At 36.9% G+C, this 21882-nt stretch overlaps 1 protein-coding gene across 1 annotated transcript in view; it reads left to right on the forward strand.

The window, feature by feature from the left end:
• ADGRL4 (adhesion G protein-coupled receptor L4) overlaps positions 1-11095 on the forward strand; it is a 100103-nt gene extending 89008 nt beyond the window's left edge. The window contains exons 14-16 of the mRNA XM_005665360.4: positions 7686-7777; positions 9126-9294; positions 9667-11095. Coding sequence (XP_005665417.2) covers positions 7686-7777; positions 9126-9294; positions 9667-9729 — 324 coding nt within the window. The 3' untranslated portion in view covers positions 9730-11095. The remainder of the gene's footprint in view (positions 1-7685; positions 7778-9125; positions 9295-9666) is intronic.
• The last annotated feature ends 10787 nt before the right edge of the window (positions 11096-21882 follow it).

A 21882-nucleotide genomic window follows, 5' to 3' on the forward strand; every position in this document is an offset into this window, starting at 1 on the left:
AATTTTTATTTTAAAAGTAAGAAACACTGGGGAGTTCCCATTGTGGCACAGGAGAAACAAATCTGACTAGTATCCATGAGGATTCAGGTTTGATCTCTGGCCTCGTTCAGTGGGTCAGGAATCCGGTGTTGCCTTGAGCTGTGGTGTAGGCTGCAGACCAGGCTCGGATCCTGCGTTGCTGTGGCTGTGGCCTAGGCTGGCAGCTGCAGCTCTGATTCAACCCCTAGCCTAGGAACTTCCATATGCCATGGGTACAGCCCTAAAAAGCAAAAAAATTAAAAAAAAGAAGAAGAAGAAGAAAAACCCCTGTAATTATAGGGTATTTCATATCTATATATAATCAGCAACAGAAAATTAATACAGAGTATTTCTCACATAACAAATTACTGCAAACTTGAGTGGCTTAAAACCCTGCAGAGCTATTAGCTCACAGTGTGGCAGGTCAGAGATCTGTCTACAGCACAGCTCAGCTGGTTCTTCTGCTTACAAGCTCACTGGGTTAAAATCAAGGCATCAGCCATTCTGGAGGCTTTGGGGAGAATTCATTTCCATGTTTATTCAAGATATTGGCCAAATTCTGTTTCACGTGATCTTTTTCTTTGCTGACTGTTGGACTGTGGTCAGTCTCAGTTTGCAGAGGCTTCCCACGTTTCTTCCTGACTCGTGGCCCACTTGGTCTTCATGCTCTCAGACCTTCACTTCTGCCTCATCTCTTCTGCCCTCTGCTACATGTCTCTGATGAATCTCTCCTCCCCTCCTCTTTTGTTTTTAAGGGCTCACATGTTTACATAGAGCACTTATTTTAGCCAGGACAAATTTCTTATCCTAAAGTCCATACCTTTAATTCTAGCTGTAAAATCCCTTTTGCTGTATTCACAGGTTCCAGACCTTAAGGTATAGACATTGTTTTTGGAGAGGGCATATTATTTCCATTTACCCCATACTCCAATACTATGTGAATATCACTGTAACTAAGGCATATAAAAGAGTGATTGCAATTAGAAAATAATTTTTTAAAACAAGAAAATCAGAAGACAAAACTCGTAAGTGCTAATGCTGATTTAGTTAGTAGATTTTTTTTTAATGAATAGATGACATCTTTTCATTTTAAAGCTTAAATTGAAAACTACTTAGCCATCTCTGCAGTGACTTAGGATTGAAGAAGAGGTGTTTTTTTTTTGTTATTATATTTTTATGGACTCTTTGTGGTCAAGTAGAAATCCAGCTTTCATCCAGCTTTTGGCAGAAGAAGGTTTGTCCTAGGCCAGTTAATTTAAAGGTAATAAAATTATTTGAAAATATATATCAATAGTGATCAAGACACATTTTTTTTTCTTTTTTGGAGGCACCCTCAGCATATGGAAGTTCCCAGACCAGGGATCAAACCCAAGCCACAGCTGCAGCAATGCTGAATCCTTAACCCACTGCTCTGGGCTGGGAATCAGACCTGCGCCACCACAAAGACAATGTCAGATTCTTAAACCATTACACTACAGCACAACTCCCTCATGACACATTCTTAAAGAAACAAGATCTCATTTGCTATATATGAAAAATTAAAGCCTAGGTCTAAAAGTGTTGTAAGAAAAATCTTCTCATCCTTTCTGGCAAGATCTGACATCAGCATATAGATGGCTTCATCAATTATTGAGAAAAAGACTAAGAAAGGAAAAAATGACTGATTAGGATGCTTCATTTTGAAGTCTGAGTTTGAAACCTTTGGGTTGAATGTACCTGTAGGTCTAAATCTTTCAGAATTAGCTCCCTATCTCTCATCAGCAGGATCCCACCTATTTAAATTTCTTGTTTAAGAAACTAAGGCATTAAAAATATTTAATGCACTCTGCTAGATGTCAGAACATGTGTGCCAAACTCTGAAGTAACTGCATGTATCAGTGACATCAAGACACAGATCTTTGTATAGATAAATATCCATTAAGACAAATTGAGGAGACTGATTTTAAGTTTAAAATATTACTTCCTCTCAAGGGTTAAGTTTCCATGCCTTTGAATGATTTTTTTTTCACAGCTATTTTCATTCTCTTCTAAAGTGCATCAATGAATTACAGACTTTTATGTTTGCCATCTCATGTCCTTCTCTTGTTTATTCCTAGAAAAGTTTTATGGATTCCTGGTTGACAAGCTAAAACTGATTTTTAAAAACTTAGGCAAAAATGATGATGGATGACTTTGTTCATTTGCAAGTCATTAATTTGCCCTTGTGCTTTTGTGACACTAACATCAGAGATAAATAATAACGGAACCATAGCTTATAAAATCAGTACACATAGGTAAAGCCTGATGAGAGAAAGCATGAATCATTTTAAAGGCATCATTTTCCTAATTTAGGTTAATATTATTGATTTCTATTATATTTTAAAGATTTACAAAGTACTCAAGTTTGTTTTCATTGCTGTAGACACTGCTTTTAAGCACAGTGTTAATAATATATTCTCAACTATGTAACATAAAATACAGACAATGCTCTATCAGTCCTCAAAGTAAGTACTTCTGGAATAATTGCAAATTATTTCTTATCAGAAATACTTTTTAAGTCTATATATTCTTGTTTTGAGTTTTTTTATTTTATCTCATCTCAGACTGTTCATACTTATTTCATAAAACATTCCCTCCCAAAAGATACTTTTCCATACCATGTAAAATACATAGTTTCAACTTAATTTCCACCTCTAAGTAAATAAAACCATGTATCTTTAGATGATACTGATTCTTTGTTTAAGGATTTTTGACTCTGTTAGAAAAAGAACTTAAAGTAGCTTATATATTTATGGATAAAGAGAGAATGCAGGCAGTGTAAAAGGAGTAAATGTAGATTTTTCCAGTTACCCCAAATTTGTTGAATATTATAATGTGACCTGGGATTTAGTTATGAGTTTTGTTAAGGAAAAAATTTATTCTGACCCTTGCTAAAATGGTAAGGAAGACTTTATTCAAGATTATTGTGATAGGTGTCAAAACTGCTGAAATAAGGAGATTGAGCTCAACTCTGAATACAATAAGGACAGCAGGAAATGTTTAGCCAAGCAACAGGTGATGTGTAGGGGAGAAGGATGGTGGGGGTGGTGGATGGAAAATTCCTAAGAAGAGACATCAAAGGTGGGGAGAATTCTGGCTAAACTCATTTTAACAGCTTTCTTACTGAGTGACAGGCCTGGTGATCAGATATCAATGATGAGAGAAGAGGAGTTTGATTAGATATTGAAAAGTAATCAGATATCACGAGTGGGAAGAGCCTTTCTAAGCTAATTCAGCAGGATCCTACTAAAACTGGGCACTGCAAGAATGGCACTGCAGCCCAAGGTCGAGGCCTCGATGAGAGGAAGGCTCAGAGGGATTGACCACAGGTTAGTGAAGGAGCATCTTTGTCAGTTTCTTAGTGATGAAGACAGGAAGAAAACTGACATGCAGAGTTTGCAGTGTCCAAGATAGCAAAGAACAGTGTCATCCTTCCCATTCCACAAAGCTGAACTCCAGTCTGATTTTTATCATTGCAGTTTCCGTTTTTCATAAAAGTACATGGGGAGGCAGCAGGTAGGTGAAAAGCATTTAAACAGGTGGTGAGGGAATGAGCTATGGGTATATTTAAGGGCCCAGCAAGTAGAACAGTCTGAAGGCATGGTTTGTGTGCTGGAGGAAGAACAGCAAATCCCATGTGAGTAGAGAGAAGGGATCAAAGGATGGAGAAGTAGGACTTGAGGGAAGAGATGTTTCATTTCAGATCTTGAGATTGTTGTGAGATCTTCAGGTTTCACTCTAAGTTGGGAAAGTGCCTGAGGGTTCTTACAAGGGAAATGGTCTGACTTACTCAATCTTTTCTGCACTAATGAGAAGAGATTGTAGGAAGGCATAGATGCCAGCAGGGAGACCAACTAGGAGGCTTCTAAGATAGCCCAGGAGAGGCATGAGGGTGGCCTCTTCTGGGACAGGGGCTGTGAAGTTGGTAAGTGGTGGTCACATTCTGAATATGTTTGGAAGGTAGAGATGAAGGGTTTTCTGATGAATAAGCTTGATCAACTAGAAAATGAGATGCCTTTGTGTGTATACGTTTACAGCAAAAAATAGGTTCTTTGGGGGAAGAATATCAGTTTCTTTTTTTTTTTTTTTTTTTGTCTTTTTGCTATGTCTTGGGCCACTCCCGCGGCATATGGAGGTTCCCAGGCTAGGGATCCAATTGGAGCTGTAGCCACCAGCCTACACCAGAGCCACAGCAACGCGGGATCCGAGCCGCGTCTGCAACCTACACCACAGCTCACGGCAACGCCGGATCATTAACCCACTGAGCAAGGGCAGGGATCGAACCCACAACCTCATGGTTCCTAGTTGGATTCGTTAACCACTGCGCCACGACGGGAACTCCCAATTTCATTTTTTAACTTGTGATGCCTATTAGATTTCCAAGTGGAGAAGTCAGATAGGGCCTAAGGATACTATTTGGAGCCACTGAGTCCAATCACCTAGGAAGTGAGCACGCATTGATGAGTCCAGTGACTGAGATCCAGACAAAGCATGTAATCTCTCTGTGTTGTGCTCCTTGGCTCTACTGGTCACTCAAGGTTGGCTTAGAAATCCTAAGTTAGGGTGTCGTCACCTGTGTTCTTGTACTGTCTGTAAACAGCTGCATGGCACTTCCTGATGGTGTTGCACTTGTCTGTTGACTGGTCATCTCCTCCATTGTACTCGAAGAAAAGGACTATAGTGCATAAGGGATTCTTGAGTGAAAGGTTAAACAACTTTTGCATTTAAGATAAAATCTAAGAACTATTCATCCCTGTCTACCTTGCCTCCTGCTACCCTTTCCTATGTTTGCTACACCTCAGCCACCACTGCCCTTAATTCCTTATAGGCAGACAACATTCTTGACTCTCAAGCCTCATGGCTTTTTCTATGTCACTTTCCTTCATAGGCTGCCTTCCTCCTTCATTCTTGATCTGCTAATGTATTATAATTAATTGGGTCCTGGTTTAAGTGCTAAATCCTATGAGAGGTGTTTCCTGAAACTTCATTCTAATCCACTTTTGTTTAGTCTCTCCTAACAGTCTACAGTTGTGACTGTAGCATTTTTCAGTTTGTAGAATTATACTTATTTGTATGATTTTTTTTGTTGTTTACTGTCCATTGTTTACTGTCTCATAAGTTTATGAGAGCAAAGGGCAATGTCTGTTTTGTTCATTGATATGTACCCAGCTGTCAACACTATACCAGACACTTAGTAGGCCCTTTATAAAATGTTTTGAGTACATGCCAGTAAAAAGCTTCATATATTTGTATTATTGTCATCAAATGTGGATAATACAATCACTGTATTTGTGATTGTTTCCATTATAAAAAACCATAACACATTTATGGAATTCCCGTCGCGGCTCAGTGGTTAATGAGTCTGCCTAAGAACCATGAGGTTTCGGGTTCAATCCCTGCCCTTGATCAGTGGGTTAAGGATCCGGTGTTGCCGTGAGCTGTGGTGTAGGTTGCAGATGTGGCATGGATCCCACATTGTTGTGGCTCTGACATAGGCTGGTGGCTACAGCTTTGATTAGACCCCTAGCCTGGGAAGCTCCATATGCCGCGGGTGCGGCACTAGAAAAGGCAAAACAAAAAATAAAAATAAATAAATAAATAAATAAAACTACATCACATTTTGATAAAAATGCTTTAATCTATTTTATTTTATAATTGGGAAAATATAAGTTTAGGGACTAAGAATTAGACTTCTGTTTATCCAGCAGCACCTGGTTTTTATAAGTCTGTAAATATTTTCCCTTTTATGCTGAAAACATGTACTTTCCAGAACTAGATCACCCATAGAAAATGTTCCGTTTTTACTGCTCAGTATTTGAGCATGTGATGTAAAAGAGCATATCCAAAATGTATATGCATTTCTGGTAAACCATAACAAGATGAGCAACTATTTCTCAAACCTTTTTTTATCAAAAATGGAAGTTTAAGAAACTTTAGTAAATATTATAAATCTAAACTCTAATGTGGAAAAATTTTGCATTAGTGAACACTTATGTTATCATTTAAAGTTGGCTTATCATAACTCTTCTTTTGTTGAGATTACAAGTTTACTATAAACACATAAAAATTCTTTGAAAATTTTCAAGCCAATAGTGGTTTGAGTATAAGATTTGTACTAACCAAATTATATCTATAAAATTAAATATAGCGATTATTCCAAGTTTATTTAAAGAAGCTCTAGCTGTAGAAACTTAGAGAATATTCTGTATCTGTCTTTCATAAGTAGCAAAGGCTGTTTATAAAATTAAATATTATTAAATTGTCATTTCAGTTAGTTATTTGAGCATACAAGAAGGTGAAACTTGTTGACTGAATCAATTTAAATATATTCTATCTCCCCTCTGCAATTGAAGTCTTTCCTTTGTATGAAAGCATTACTGTAATTAGAATTAATTAATCATATAATTAGAAGTAATAGACATTTGGAAGCAGAAAGAAGGGACTGGCTCCATATTCCTCCAAAATTTTCTCTCAAGGACCTCTCCATGGAGACATGACAACATGAAATTATCTGAACCATATGTAATAGCAATTAATAAATTTCATTTTCAGGAGCTTTATAAAATTTCTTAGAATATGGAAGAAAAAAATGTTTCTATAAGTTTCTGAAATTCTAGTAGAAGGATTAGTTTAACATTAAAATATTGCACTTCACTATTCTTATTACAAAATGGCTTTTGAAAAATGTTTGGATTAATGAAATATATTCAATAAATGATTAATCTACAAATTATTTCTATAATTTTAATACTTGAAATATTAGTATGCTTATGTTAAAATAGATATGCATTTTTAAATATACCCCTCAATTAATCCTCTGACACTGCAAATGTGACTTACAGGTCTCCAAAAATATAAGAAAAGGAATGAAAAGTAGAGGAAAATTTTCATAATGCAGTCATTTTAGGAAGGCTAAAATTCTGCATATTCTATATAGTCCATATTAGGAAATATAAATAATAGAATGATAAATGTTTAGCAATAAGAATATATGCCCTCAAGCAAACATATATTTCACTGATTAATATTTTGGAAGTGTATAAGGTTAATCTAAGGAAAGGAAATCTCAACATAAATATTAGGAGAGATAGCTAGATGAGCCATACAAAAAGAAAGTACATTCAGACATTTTCCCGTAATAAAAATTGAGGATGTTTTGTTGTTTTCTAATTTCCTTTCAATTTCTCTTTTCCAGTTTAAATTTTCAAATGGTTGACAGAATTATCACTAAAACTTCTTTTCAGAGAAACAGCACATGATTTAACGGACAAAAGCTTGATTTTGCAAGCATTCATAAAGTTTTCAACCCAAAATTTATCTTAATATGTATATTAACCATATTATTGGCAGCAGATGATATTCATCAATCTGTAGACATGATCGTAACATCTGAAGAAATTCTTGAACAGGTGTTCAATACAATCTGGGAAATTGTACTATGATTTGTACTGACAATTTTCGATGATATTGTAAAGATCAACCACATATTTGTTTGCATAAGTCTACCAGAGGGTTTGTACTTTTTAATATACATAAAATGCCATGATTTGCCGGTAACTGTTTATTTCATATCTTTGGTATTTGTTTATTTCCTTTATCTGTATCTAATTTACTGTCAATTTATCTCTTTTTTGAAATTATTTTCTCAGGTTAACCTCTTGGCATTTGGAGTTATCATTTACAAAGTTTTTCGCCATACTGCGGGGTTGAAACCAGAAGTTAGTTGCTATGAGAACATAAGGTAAGTGTTTCTTCCATTGTATTTTCATTAGGAGTTAAAAGCTTTAGTAGAAAGTACAGATAATTTTTTGAAGGACAATTGTTTAAATGTTTTTTTCACACTTTCCTCCATCATATTTAAATTACTTCCTGCTAAACAGCATTTAATATGTTTAAATAAGCCTATAATCAACACAGATTACAGGGTAAGTAAAGCAATCTTTTTTAAACATACTGCCCTTCAAAAGAAAAGGTGATGACCGCATTTTAAGACAAAAGTCCGCCTTAGTGATCATCTTTAGCAAAGCATTTCTTAGAGCTTAGTAACTGTATTTCTTTCTAGTGATTCCTAGTTTGCATGGTGCCATGAATTTTCCTTCAACTCCCTCCCTTTAATTGATTTATTGGGACCTTGAAAATGGTTTGTTCAGGAAAAACTGAAGTGTACTGTAGGGAACATAAGAAACAGTGACGTTCAGGTCACGTGGGAACACTCCTGCAGTTTCACTATCTTTCCTGAGATTTATAGTTAGGATTTAGCAAATGTTTGATCGATTTTCTTTTACTCCTCACCATCCAGTTACATGTAGTTAGCTGGTTTTAATAAAGTTGAGAATGACTCCTTTTCTGAGGTTTACTGCTGAAACATCTTCTGCAGTAAAGAATGACTGCACTTAGAATGAATGAAAAAACAATCATCAGTTGCCTTATTTTCAAGGCAGGTCCTTAGTGAGCAGGATTGGATATTGTTTTATCAAAGCTCACAGGCAGTAAGTTGAAAATATGCAAAAGTGAGGTCGTGTCTGTATTCTTTTTTAATTTTTAAGAAATCAGTATTCTAACATGAATTTATTTTGAGGTAGCTGTATTGCAAAAGCAAAAAAAAAAAAAAAATCTTGTTTTACATCTTACACATTCTTCTCTACTAAATCTGAAAAGAAAGCAGAAGCTTCCTTTGATGTCCTGCACAGGTGCTGACCCAAATCCACATGGTATACTTTTAAAGGTTTCTTAGGGAGAATATGTCCTAAGAGATATTATGCCTTACCTTAGGGAGTTACTGCAACATTAGATTTGAAATCAAAGCATACATAGCACAGTACACCAGATCAAAATATTTTAAGATTAATGACATGGCTTGCAAAAGACCAGAATTTAATAATGCTCCCTGGAATTTGGAAGCATTCTAGGGTAGTGGTCTACCCTAGCCTGTCCCATGTAACTAGAGCAAATGTGTCAGTCCCAAAATTGCTGTTGGTCTTTGTCCAAAGGTTCCTTGACTACACAAAAACTGACATCCCACATAATTTGAAGACTTTGGGGACGTGTTGAGTATGCATAGAAGCTGTCACGTCTCACATCTGTTCTAGGTCTTGCGCCAGAGGAGCCTTGGCTCTCCTGTTTCTCCTTGGCACCACCTGGATCTTTGGGGTTCTCCACGTTGTGCATGCATCGGTGGTGACCGCTTACCTCTTCACCGTCAGCAATGCCTTCCAGGGGATGTTCATCTTCTTATTCCTGTGTGTTTTATCTAGAAAGGTAAGCAATGTGGTATTTTGGTCAACCTTAGATTATATGTACGCAACATCCGTTACCAAATTGGTAAAAATTTTCATTCTCCTCAATTTATGACTTGTGCCTTTATTGCCTAAATGCAGTACATTTTAGTATTGAAATAATCAAAACACCCAGTTGTTTGTAGGGAAAAATGCTTTTTAAAAACTTGCTCATAGGAAAAAAAATACAGCTTTTATTAATATGAGCATATTCTGACAGAGCAGAAAGCAATAATAATTTATAAAACCAAATATAACCATTTAATGTGCTTTGAAAATAATTTGATGTGATTGTTGCAATTATGTTTAACATTTCTTCCTTTTTTTCTTTTCATTTGTTTTTTTCTTTTTTTAGATCCAAGAAGAATATTATAGATTGTTCAAAAATGTCCCTTGTTGTTTTGGATGTTTGAGGTAAATAGAGAACAATGAATAATTATTGCTACACCGAAGTAAAAAAAAAATCCAAGTTGTGTATGGCTGATGTCTAAAAATGACTCAAACAAATTATCAAATTATTAATTACTAGATAGTCAGTTATTTTAAATCAGTTTTTCTGTGTATTGTGTAGGAACTGTAGATAAGAAGCGATCAAATTATATAGCTATAGTACGCTTTCGTACATGACTTAGTTACGTTGAAAATAGTATTGCCGATATTTAGAAAGTAATTGGTTTCTCAGAGTGATATCGCTGTGCCCAAGGAAAGATTTTCTTCCTAACACAAAAAATATATGAATATCCTGAAGGAAACCACTGGCTTGATATTTTTGTGACTCATGTTGCCTTTGAAACTAGTCCCCTATCACCTTGGTAATGAGCTCCGTTACAGAACGGGGAACATAAGAGAATGTAGGGGTAGAATACAAAACAGTAGAAAGGGAATGACTGTTATGACAATGAGATGTATCTTGGGCAGCCTTCTTGTTTTGTAAACTTGATGAGAAATTAAAGAGGTAAAACAAAGAATTGAATAAACACATCTTAACCATTTCATGAATTGTTCTGAGCTTAATTTTCTACTGAAACAACCTAGACCTGTATTTGTTAAATCCATTTTCTGTTCTGATATTCCACAATAACACCAAACCTCACAGAAGAAAAAACTAAACGTTTCTGTTCTGTTTTTAGGTTGACATTAGAATGAAGTATATGCTCTTTCTATACTTATTTCACAGATTGTAACTTCACATGCTTATTTGGTAGTACATAAATGTGTCAAAATATAATATTGTTCATGCCTGTAAATGTAAAAATAATGTACATAAACCTGAAGTACTCAATTCTATAACCTTTCATGGTAGTAAAAAATATTGTATCTCATTACTAGTACATTTGAGTTCTTTATTTTTTTAATTTTAGAAATATTATAGTTCACATTGCAATATTCCCTTTTAACTTGCTATTTTAAAAGGGCATTGTAAATATGAAAGTATTCATAAAGTGAATTTCTATTTTTTTCTGTTCAGAAAAGTACACATTTAAAAGTGTTATTTATAACAAAGAAGCCACTGAGAACTGTAGAAACTTTCACAGTGGATCTATTTTCTGACAGTTTTCCACTCTTTAAAACATATCTGCTAAAATGTAGAGCTTCTGTCTCTCTTCAAATCTCATCAAAATAAAGAAGCAGTGATTTTATTTCAAAAAGTATGTAATTGTTCTGCACCTACCTATGAAAGTATGCCAATGCACTAAATGTTGTGAGTTTAACTTAATTTTTCTAGCTGTTAAAATGAAGTCTATCAAATCTTGCTCTAACAAATAAAGTGTTATCCAAATGAATCCTTCTCCTGCTTGGCTGAGTCATTTTCTTAAGAAAGATGAGCTACCTGGCAGTGTCTTAAACAGGTTTAGAGGATGTGTGATAATGACTTTTTATTAGATCTTTTGATCTCTTATATGGTAAGCCTTTGACCTATTGTTATCCTTATTGTCATGGGACAGTGTTATGATACTGAAAGAGTAATTTGTTCAATCCATGTGTCTAAATTATGTGTGGTGGGCAGAATAACGGCCCTCCCAAAATGTCCACACCCTAGTCTTCAGAACACATGACTTTGTCAGGTTACATGGAGAGGAGAATTAACCAGCTAACAGCTAAGTAGCTAACCTTGACATCAGGTACCTTGATATCAAGGTTCAGGTGAGCCCAGTGTACTCATAAGTTTCCTTAGAAATGAAAGATGGAAGCAGAAAAGGGAGCCTAACAAAGCCATGCAACACGAGGCATACTCAACCACACATGGCTGGCTTTTGAGGTGGAAACAGTCCATGAGCCAAGGGATGTGGGCAGCTTCTATGAGCTGAAAAAGGCAAGAAGATGGATTCTATCCCAGAGCTCCTAGATGGAAGCCAGCCCTACTGTACCTGTGTTTTATCCCAGGGAGACCCAATTCCGACTTCTAACCTCCAGAACTGCAAATCATAAATGCATTTTGTTTTAAGCCACAAAGTTCATTGGTCACCCATCACAGGTTTATTGATAATTTGTTACAGCAACTATAGAGAACTAATACTATGGAAATATGTATGTACGTAGCACCATCTTTAGAGATAAGCAAGTGTTCATAACTTTAGGGAAAATCTTCACTCCAGCATTTTGTTTCCATCAACCTTCCCATAGACATAATTGAATGAAGCCTGTATTCTTTAGCATGAAATCTCAGACCTTCTTATATCTGTTTACTTACCTCCCTTGTTTTCACATTTGCCCTCTGAGTTTCTTCAGTTATACTAAACTGTTTATTTTTTTCCCAAAGTTACTATGGTTTACCAAATCCCCTATTTCTGTAATTTCCTTCTTGTTATCATCAGTACTCTGACAAACATCTGCTTATGCCTAATGTGTCTTTTGCTGTAAAGCCTTTCTGGATTCACACAAGGAGTTGATCACTCCCACCTTCATGTCATCACTCCATCTTCTACTTTAACATTTATCACATTGTATGGCCATTATTTAGCCTGAGCTCAACACATTCATTGTACCAAGTTTTGTTCTTCCTTAAAGGCAGATACCTTCTATTTTTTGCTTCATAAATCAGTGTTACTGTGTTCTTCTGTTTTGTGACCACATGGTTAATGTGATAAGAGAGTCTGGACCCTCTCAACAGTCTGGCCCTTGCTCTTATGCTTTGGTTACTCTATACTAGAAACCCAGTATGAGGTGAGGCAACTTTCTCAGGTAAAGCCCTCCGTGCCTGTCCCTAACCATCGTGCAGTTAGATGGAAGAGAGACCCAGCAATCTCAAATCTTCTACCCCTAAAGTTATCAAACTATTAATAAATATTAACTTACAAACTCTTCTTCATAAGAGAGAAGGGTTATAGTATGTCAAGATAGTCGAAGAACTTAATACTTTAAGGTTGGCCTCAAACAATATTAATGGTCATCAGTGAAGTATTAAGATAAACTCCCTGATGGTAAAAATTTGCTATTAACTAGACACACAATAATCCCATCATAAAAAAAAAATATTTGTTGGTTGATTGATTACCCTGCAATTAGAAGAAAATATTTTTACACACAATATAACAGCAGCAACAAAAAAACTGAAGACTGAATAATGCTCTCCATGCTATAAGGCTTGGTTTTGTTGTTAAAAATACCAGAGGCCAACAGTTTTTGGTTTGTTTATTTGTTCTTTTTCTTAGGAGGGATGTGAACCCATGTTGATAAGCCAAAGCACTCTAACCCTTTCATTGATATAGAGGTTGCTTGTTATTTCTTGTAACTTTTCAGCGAAAACCATGCCAAGGACATGAGATCCACAAAGGTCTCTGAGCATTTTCATTTAAGTGAAAAGAATTTGAATGACTTGCCTTAGATTGAAGGCTTGAGCAAGCATTAAGATCAGTGGGAAATCTGAAAGTACAGAACAGTTTACCGGGTATTTCATTCAGATGTTATACATGTAGATGTTACGGTAGTTATGATTAACATCAAATGAGAGGGTTAGTTTAGCCTCAATAGATCTCTTCTGGTGCCAATGTACCATGATTCTAATTTCAATCCCCCACTCTGAGGCATTGCAAATAATAAAATCTATAATGTATATTATAATTTTATACATTCAAAAATAAGGGAAAAAATAATAGGCTTCTCACAAAATTGTCCTTAAGAAATGTGGTTTCATTTCCTATTGGGCTGCAATTTGCCATATTTCAGCATCCAGGGGCCAGGCTGTTCAACCTGAAAATGATTATTTTCTTTCTTTTCCTTAATGTCTTGGAAGTGGATCTAAAAGAACCTCTGGTATGCGGCGGGAAGGGGGGGTGGTAATTGTCCTGGCAGTCAGTTAAGCTTTGTAAGTTTTAGGCGATAAGAACAGAGCCCTAAAAAAGACTCCCCACGACTGCTGCCTGCTGTGAAGAAAGAGCCTTGCGCTGCCACCACTGCAAATATTGTTCAAATTACCCTAAAATTCCCCCTGGTTTTCTGTGCGTTGGACTCCTGGAGAGCAGCACCACTCCAGTGAGGTCATTTATTCTGTCACTTCAACCAACTCGGCAATCATGACAAGTACATCTTTCACTCAATCTAATGCAGGAGGTTTTTCTGCGGGACCTCATGTGACCCAAGTGAGGAAAGTCATTATTCAAAACAACATCGCCTCTGGTTTCTCAAGAGCCACCCATTCCACTGCGGAACCATTTAAATGCTCCCCAATCTGATCTTCCCACTCAGCTCAGTCTCACAGAGTCTCCTAAAGGAAGGTGTGAAAAAACAGCCACCTCTCACATCTTAGAACTTTGCTCTCAGAGGGACTGCACCATGGGGTTGCAGGTCACTCTGTAGTCAGCGTGCTGGGGCCAGAATTCCATTTCTACTCACAGTGAGGTTTGGGATCTCAGGGCAGTTGTGGTCCTGTGCCTCTGTTTCTCATCTAGGAAGTGGCAATAACAACAGTACCCACTAATGATGTTGCTGTGACAATTAAATCAACTGATACACGGAAGATAATCACTACAGTGCTTAGCCCATAGCAAGTGACATTGATGTATTAATTATAATTGTTACAACCTGGCTAAAGAGCTATTGACTGTGCACCTACTAAGTGCCAGGGATTGTTATAAGTACAAGGTGGAATTTACTTGTAAAAACCCAATTAAAACATAGACATTGGGAGTTCCTGTTGTGGCTAAGCTGGTTAAGAATCTGAGTAGTACCCATGAGGATGCTGGCTTGATCCCTGGCCTAGCTCAGTGGGTTAAGGATCTGGTGTTGCTGCAAGCTGTGGTGTAGGTCACAGATGTGGCTCGGATCCTGTGTTGTTGTGGCTGTGGCTATGGCATAGGCCAGCAGCTTCAGCTTCGATTTGACCACTAGCTTGGGAACTTCTACATGCCCCAGGAGCGGCCCTAAAAAAATAAAAATTATACTAAAAATAAAATATATACATAAATTTCTTTTATGGAGTGAGGATTTCCACATTATTGATTTAACAAGTTATTTCTGAAACAGGCAAGAAAACAGTACAAATTATACTCAATCTTGTAGTTTTCTTTATTTTCTACTGTCTCCCAACATACCTCCCCAATCTCCATCCTTCCCCATCCAAAACCTCAAATTTCACTGCCATCCATGGTAAAGCTTGTAGGATATCAGAGAGGATTTTAAATATTCAGCATTGCTGACATGCTCTTGGGAGGCAGGACATACTCCAGACCCCACACTGCTCTGTACATATAGAATCTCTGTCCCTGCAAGACTAATGTCCTACAGTTTGATTAAAATTGCTTTCCTGTACGAAGGGGCATTGATATACTTTATTTAAATATATTAAATAGCATTAATATATTAGCATTTATATGAACTTCAGAAATATAATCTCTTCTTTAAACGGTATATATAAGCAAAGATAATTTGGTATTCTCAGCTTTCCATATATTCTTATAAAAGACTGAGAAATTCATATTGGCATCATTTGGGTACTTCATATTCTTTGTTCAAGACAATTTGCAGTCATTTCATTTGCTCTTGCCTAATGCAAAACCATAGAAACCATGCTTCTTTAAAACACAGTCTTGATTTCTTTAAAGGCAAAAGCAAACGAGCTATTTTAATACTTGAGGAAAAAAAATAAGAAAGAGTCTTGAGTAGAAAGAAATACTCTTTAATAAATGCCTCTTATTCATACATAAAATGCATTTGTTTTTATCTATTATGTATGCTCTTTAAATGTTCAGCATTGTTTCCTGAACAGTGAGATGGCTTTGTTATTATATAAAGGCAATTTCTAGTTTCCATATTTAGTAAACTAGATATTGCAAATTTTTGAGATAAATGAACCAGGAATTCTATTAGTTACTAATTTAAGAACTCAGACATTTTGTATTATCTGTCACATTCACCTTCATGCCTCATCCTTCTAATAAAAAATGCCTTAGAGGTCAGAAACATAGCTTTTTATTCTTTTATGTTCTAAAGTATAAGACATGTTTAGTGTTATGTGATTTTTTTCCCAAGTAGATTTTTGTTCATAGCTTGAATAAGATCAATAAGTCTATATAGCCAAACTTTTTGCTCACCAAATCTTTATTTCCTTGAGAACAAAAGAACAATGGTGTTTCTTAGCATCCCCCTGTTTTCTTTTTATATAAATCTCAGAAAACGTTAAGTGGATTTATATATATATATATATATTTGGGGGGCTGGGGCATGAGGTGATTTTATATACAAAGTTATGTATATTCAACCTTCTTAAAAGATACATTGAAGGCACTCTATAAACATGGATAAAATATAGCTAGATATCCTAAATGCAAAATATACAAGAGTTGAGTCAAAGGAGAAGTAAGCGTAGAGATATAAAATAGAGGTAAAATATAAGTGCTTTATTCATTCAGGCTCTGTCCAGTGATCTGTTGCTGTGTAACCACACCACTCCAAAGTCTAGTGACATAGAAAAATGATTTATTATTGTTTCTCACATTTCCGTTGGTTGATTGGGCTCAGTTAGGGTAGCTCTCACCCAGAATTTCTCATGAAGCAGCAGTCAGATGTTCACTGGAGCTACAGCCATCTGACACGGCTGTCTCACCAGGGGCTGCCAACCTAGCACCCTTTCATGGTCTCTCCATGTCATGTGGGTTTCACACAGTGTGGATTCTCAAGTCCTTGTGAAGCATCCCCAAAGCAAACATTCCAGGAGGCCTTGGTAGAGGCTGAAAGGCTTCTCACCACCAGGTGTCTGAAAGCATATATTTTACTTCTGCCGAAATAGTTGCAAAGCCCACCCACTTTTAAGAGGTTGGAAAAATAGATCCACATTTTTTATTTGTTGTATCTTTTTTATTATTATATATGGCTACACCCACAGCATATGGAAGTTCCTGGGCCAGGGATTGAATCCGAGCTGCAGCTTCAACATATGCCATGCGGGGGCCACATCAGATCCTCTAACCTACTGTGCTGGGCTGGGAATTAAACTCACTCACAGAAAGCCAAGCTGGATTCTTAACCCACTGTGCCACAGCAGGAACTCCTAGATCCACCTTTTAATGGAGTGACAAAGTCACATGCATAAAAGCATATGAATAAGGGAATATTATTGAGATCATTTGGGGGAAAATATAATCTACCATAAATTTTATGTTCTTGCTAATATGTATGTATCTCAATAATATCATTTCATTAGACAAATAAATGAATTCACTGCAACTGTTTTCTGAAGTGTCCTTGAGTATTGAGTATAGTCCAATGAAGTCATACCAAAGAACAATTCAGTGAAAGCAATAAAAGCTATAAAAGTCCCAAATTATATGACCCGGGCAAATATTTTTGCTATCATATCTTAATCTAGATGTAGATTTAAAAATTGGTGTCTATATCAGTATTTCCCATACTTTATCCTAGTATTCCAAACACCAATATTCTGATTAAAGTTAATAGGGTTCTATTTGAAAAAATAAAATAATAAGACCATTCCATGAGTAAAAATTTTGAGAAATTCTTCAGTCTATCCATAACCACCACCCAACTCTTACAACTGACTCTGAGTCAGTCTGTCGATTTTTTCTTTTTTTTTTTTTCGGTCTTTTCTAGGGCCACACCTGTGGCACATGGAGGTTCCCAGGCTAGGGGTCTAATTGAAGCGGTAGCCACCAGCCTACACCAGAGCCACAACAGCATTGGACGAGTCACCGTGCCTGAGACCCACCCTAGAGCTCACGGCAATGCTGGATCCTTAACCCACTGAGCGAGGCCAGGGATCGAACCCCCAATCTCATGGTTCCTAGTCAGATTCGTTAACCACTGAGCCATGACGGGAACTCCCAATTTTTTTAATACATAAAATATTTTGAGTATTACTTCTGGCTCTAAAAATATACAAACAAAAATGTTGATGTTAGCTAAACATAGTTTTGTCATACTCCCACCCACCTTTTTTTTTTTTTTTTTTTTTTTTGCCTTTTTAGGGCCATGCCTGCAACATATGGAAGTTCTCAGGTTAGGGGTCTATCCAGAACCACAACTGCTGGACTACACCACAGCCATAGCAATGCTCAATCCAAGCAATGTCTGCGACCTATGCCACAGCTCACAGCAACGTGGGATCCTTAACCCACTGAGCATGGCTGGGGATCAAATCCACGTCCTCATGGATACTAGTTGGGTTGTTACCACTGAGCCACAACAAGACTTCTGCCACACCTTTTAAACTCAGAGCATTTCTTTTTTCCCCCTTGAGTACACTAAGCTCTGAAAGACCTCACAGAACATAGATTGGAACTTACTGAAGTGATACAATACAGAGTTTTCACTTCCTTCCACTGTGACTCATCCATAATTATTGACTCCATCATTTGAGTTGCTCAAAAACATTGAGTAGCACTCTGTTTGAGAATAAACTTAAGCATCTGTAAGCTGTGAAATAAAATTCTTTTGCATTCAATTAATCCAGGAATGTAGCTGATATTTCTTCTGTAAAACAACAACAGAAGAAGATTCAGTAGCTTTAATTAGAAGTAAAACAAGGGAATATCTTACTCATAAAATGTAACAAATGATTGGGTGATTAAGAACCCACGTTCATATCTGTAGTAGAGTGGGAGTAATTTAGTTAAAATTCTCCCTGGCTAATATATACGCAAATATCAAATACAATTAGATCTTAATACTAAATCTAAGTGTAATATCCAAAGCCAGTGTTGAAAAACTACCAGTGTCTTTCCTTCACTTACTTGATAACTTTCAAAATAGTTTCAAGTGTGGACCTTACTTGCAAATATTTAATTCTCAAAGAATTATAATCCAAACATTCAGGTGAACATATTTTCTTTTTATAAGCTGGCATATACATTATAATGGATATCTCATAATGATTATTCTAAACATAATCATTGTATAGCTAGTAATAATGTAGTATTTTCTAAACTAATGTGAACTATTATTTAGAAGGTAAAAGAATGTATATTCAAGTATGTTTAAGGTTATATAATCTTATCCAGTTCTGGCACTGCTCCTGGCGGTTGATACTATCTTACAGAAGAATACTATATAGTACTCTGACCAGAAATAAGAGAAGACAAATATTAATATCAGAAAAATTAGGAAGGGAGTTTACATATACAAGGAATCTACTTCAAAAGTTTGAAGTATACCCTTATATATTGAATATTTAGTGAGAGCAAACCTAAAATATGTCATATGTTCTCCTTCCATGACAAGTAAAAAAGCTATGACCAGAGTTCCCATTGTGGCTTAGGTGGTTAAGAGCCCAACATAATGTCTGGGAAGATGTGGGTTAAATCCCTGGCCTTGCTCAGTGGGTTTAGGATCCGGTGTTGCCACAAGTTGTGGTGTAGGTCACAGATGCAGCTCGGACCCCACATTGCTGTGGCTGTGGTGTAGGCGTGTAGCTGCAGCTCCAATCTGACCCCTAGTCCAGGAACTTCGATATGCCTCAGGTGTAGCCCTTAAAAGAAGAAAAAAAAAAACTATGACATACAACAGATTCCCCAGTAAAACTAGATTTCACCTTCCCCAGATCTAGTTGTGGGACTTTTTTAAGACAAAACAACTGACTCAAAAGTTAAAAGGGCGCTATCCATGGCATTAAAAACTTTTGAGTCTCTGCTTCACCACGACAGTGTACAAAAGAGAAAGGGAAGGAACGTCATTGTGTTTAAGGAAAAATGCATGTATAAATTAGTGAGGAAATTAGAGATGTTTTAAAGGAAAGCTGCGTGCAGGGATGCCTCCCCTGAAGCTACACAGAATTGCAAAGGTGTCTACAGAATCTGAAAACAGCATTCAAGGGTATTGCCTGGTTGACCCTTTTAAGGGATGATTCATATGCAGCATTTCCAAGTTAGAAGAGCATATCACAGACTACTGTGTCAGATGTAATCACCCCATGGACCCAGCAGGGGAAGCCTGGGATATTAGGGAAAGGGGGAAGAATCTTATGTTCAGAAAGTATTTTTCTCTGAATCCACCCAAGCAACACAGCCTGTGAATATAGCACACATCATTACAAGGCCTTAAGCATACAGTTTACACTTCTCACTGCGAAAGGGAAAATAACCACCTCTACAAAACTGGCCTGCTTCCTTTAGCCCTGTCTCTAATCAGCTAAATCCCAAAGTGAGCAATAACGGCCTACTGGTGGCACTGCAAACCTTAAGACACTTGGCATGAAGACATATTTTGGTTTCAGTTAAATTCGTTTTCAAGAGGTAGTCTTCCAAAAGGATTATAAGCTAATGGAAACCAATGAGAAGACCTGTATACAGGAACCTGATCACTGAAAAACACACACACAAAAATAATGTCACTTTATAAGCAAGGAATGATTGCTATAAGTAGAGAATTGACCTCTTATTAAAAGAATACATCCATGAAGGAAAACCATGTGGGACATTCTTCTTTGTCCTGCAAAGTTAAAGATAAACAACATCCTGTAAAGATGAACATATAATGACATAGAAAGACTACAACAATTAAGATGCCTACGTACCAAAATTGACCATTTTTGACTTGTTTCCTATTAAAAAGTTTGTGTTCTAAACCACTCAAACATATTATAACTTACAACTTACTTTATGGTAAAAAGGAAAAACAGTAAGTTCTTCAAAAATCTCGAAATGTGTATTTTTCCAGCACTGGTAAATACTGTCACTGCCATGCCTATTTAAATTCTGTTTCATGAAATTTAAAACACCTATAATTTTTTTGTCTCATATTATGTGAGGTGCAGTGAAGAAGTAACCCTACCCAAAGGGAGGTCTTACCCTTACCTTCAACTCCTGGAAGGTGATCTCGGAGTTCCTGTCATGGAGCAGTGGAAACGAATCCAACTAGGAACTATGAGGTTGCAAGTTTGATCCCTGGCCTTGCTCAGTGGGTTAAGGATCCGGCATTGCTGTGAGCTGTGGTGTAGGTTGCAGATGAGGCTCGGATCTGACGTTGCTGTGGCTGTGGCATAGGCTGGCAGCTGTAGCTCTGATTAGACCCCTAGCCTAGGACCTTCCACATGCCAGAAAAAAACAAAAACAAACAAAAAACATGTAACTGGAAGGTGATCTCAAAACCCTTGGAATGTCTGGCCTGATGAGAGTCTTTGTTGACCTAGGAGTTTTGACCACCAGATCAGTCTATCAGTGTGATTCACAGCAGGAGATTTGGGCCACACCATATTCGTTCTGACCTCCAGAGGAACTGGGGGCTAAAAGCATTAACCCCTCTGGGAGGAGCTGGAGACTAAAGGTCAATTGTGCATGAAATACATTATCAAGCCTCAATAAAAATTCTCAACCCCGGAATTCCCTTTGTGGCTCAGCGGTGATGAACCTGACTCGTATCCATGAAGATGCGGGTTTGACCCCTGGCCTCACTTAGTGGGTTAAGGATCTGGGGTTGCCATGAACTGTTGTATAGGCCAGCAGCTGTAGCTCTGATTCGACCCCTAGCCTGGGAACTTCCATATGCCGCAGGTGCAGCCCTAAAGAGTGAAAAAAAAAAAAAAAAAACAAATTCTGGACACCAAATGCTCCAAGTTACTTCCCTTGGAGGCAATACTCTGAGTATTGTCTCGCATGGTGGCCAGGAGCGGGTAAGGCTGCCTATAACTACAAAGGAGGAAGAAAACCAGATGTCCCCTGTTTGGATCCCTCGTGGACTCTGCCCTATGCAAATCTTCTCTGGGTTGACTTTAATTAGTATCCTTTCACTCTAATGAAACTTTAATCATAAGTATAATATGTTCCTGAGCTAGTTGTCCTAGTGAATTATCAAATCTGTGAATGATCATGAGGACTCCTGAATTTGTAGTTATAGCAGTCAAGTTCTTAAGAGAAACAAGGAAAAAAATTTTTTTGCATATATATATATTTGTTGTTGTTATTGAAGAACTATTTTCTTCTTTAGGAAACTTCACTGATTACTTTTAGGCCTTCAACGGAATGGATTCGACTCCTCTACATTATTGAGGGTAATTTCTTTTTCTTAAAGTAAATTGATTGTTGGAGTTCCTGTGTGGCTCAGTGTGTTTAGGATACCGCACTGTCACTGCGGTAGTTTGAGTGGTATAGCTTCAATCCCTGGCCTGTGAATTTCCATAAGCCAC

The sequence above is a fragment of the Sus scrofa genome, chromosome 6, assembly GCF_054392235.1.
Source record: "Sus scrofa isolate SSC_HxYL_T2T_F1_AM1 chromosome 6, Sscrofa_HxYL_maternal_Yorkshire_Landrace_v2.0, whole genome shotgun sequence".
Taxonomy (NCBI): Eukaryota; Metazoa; Chordata; class Mammalia; order Artiodactyla; family Suidae; genus Sus; species Sus scrofa.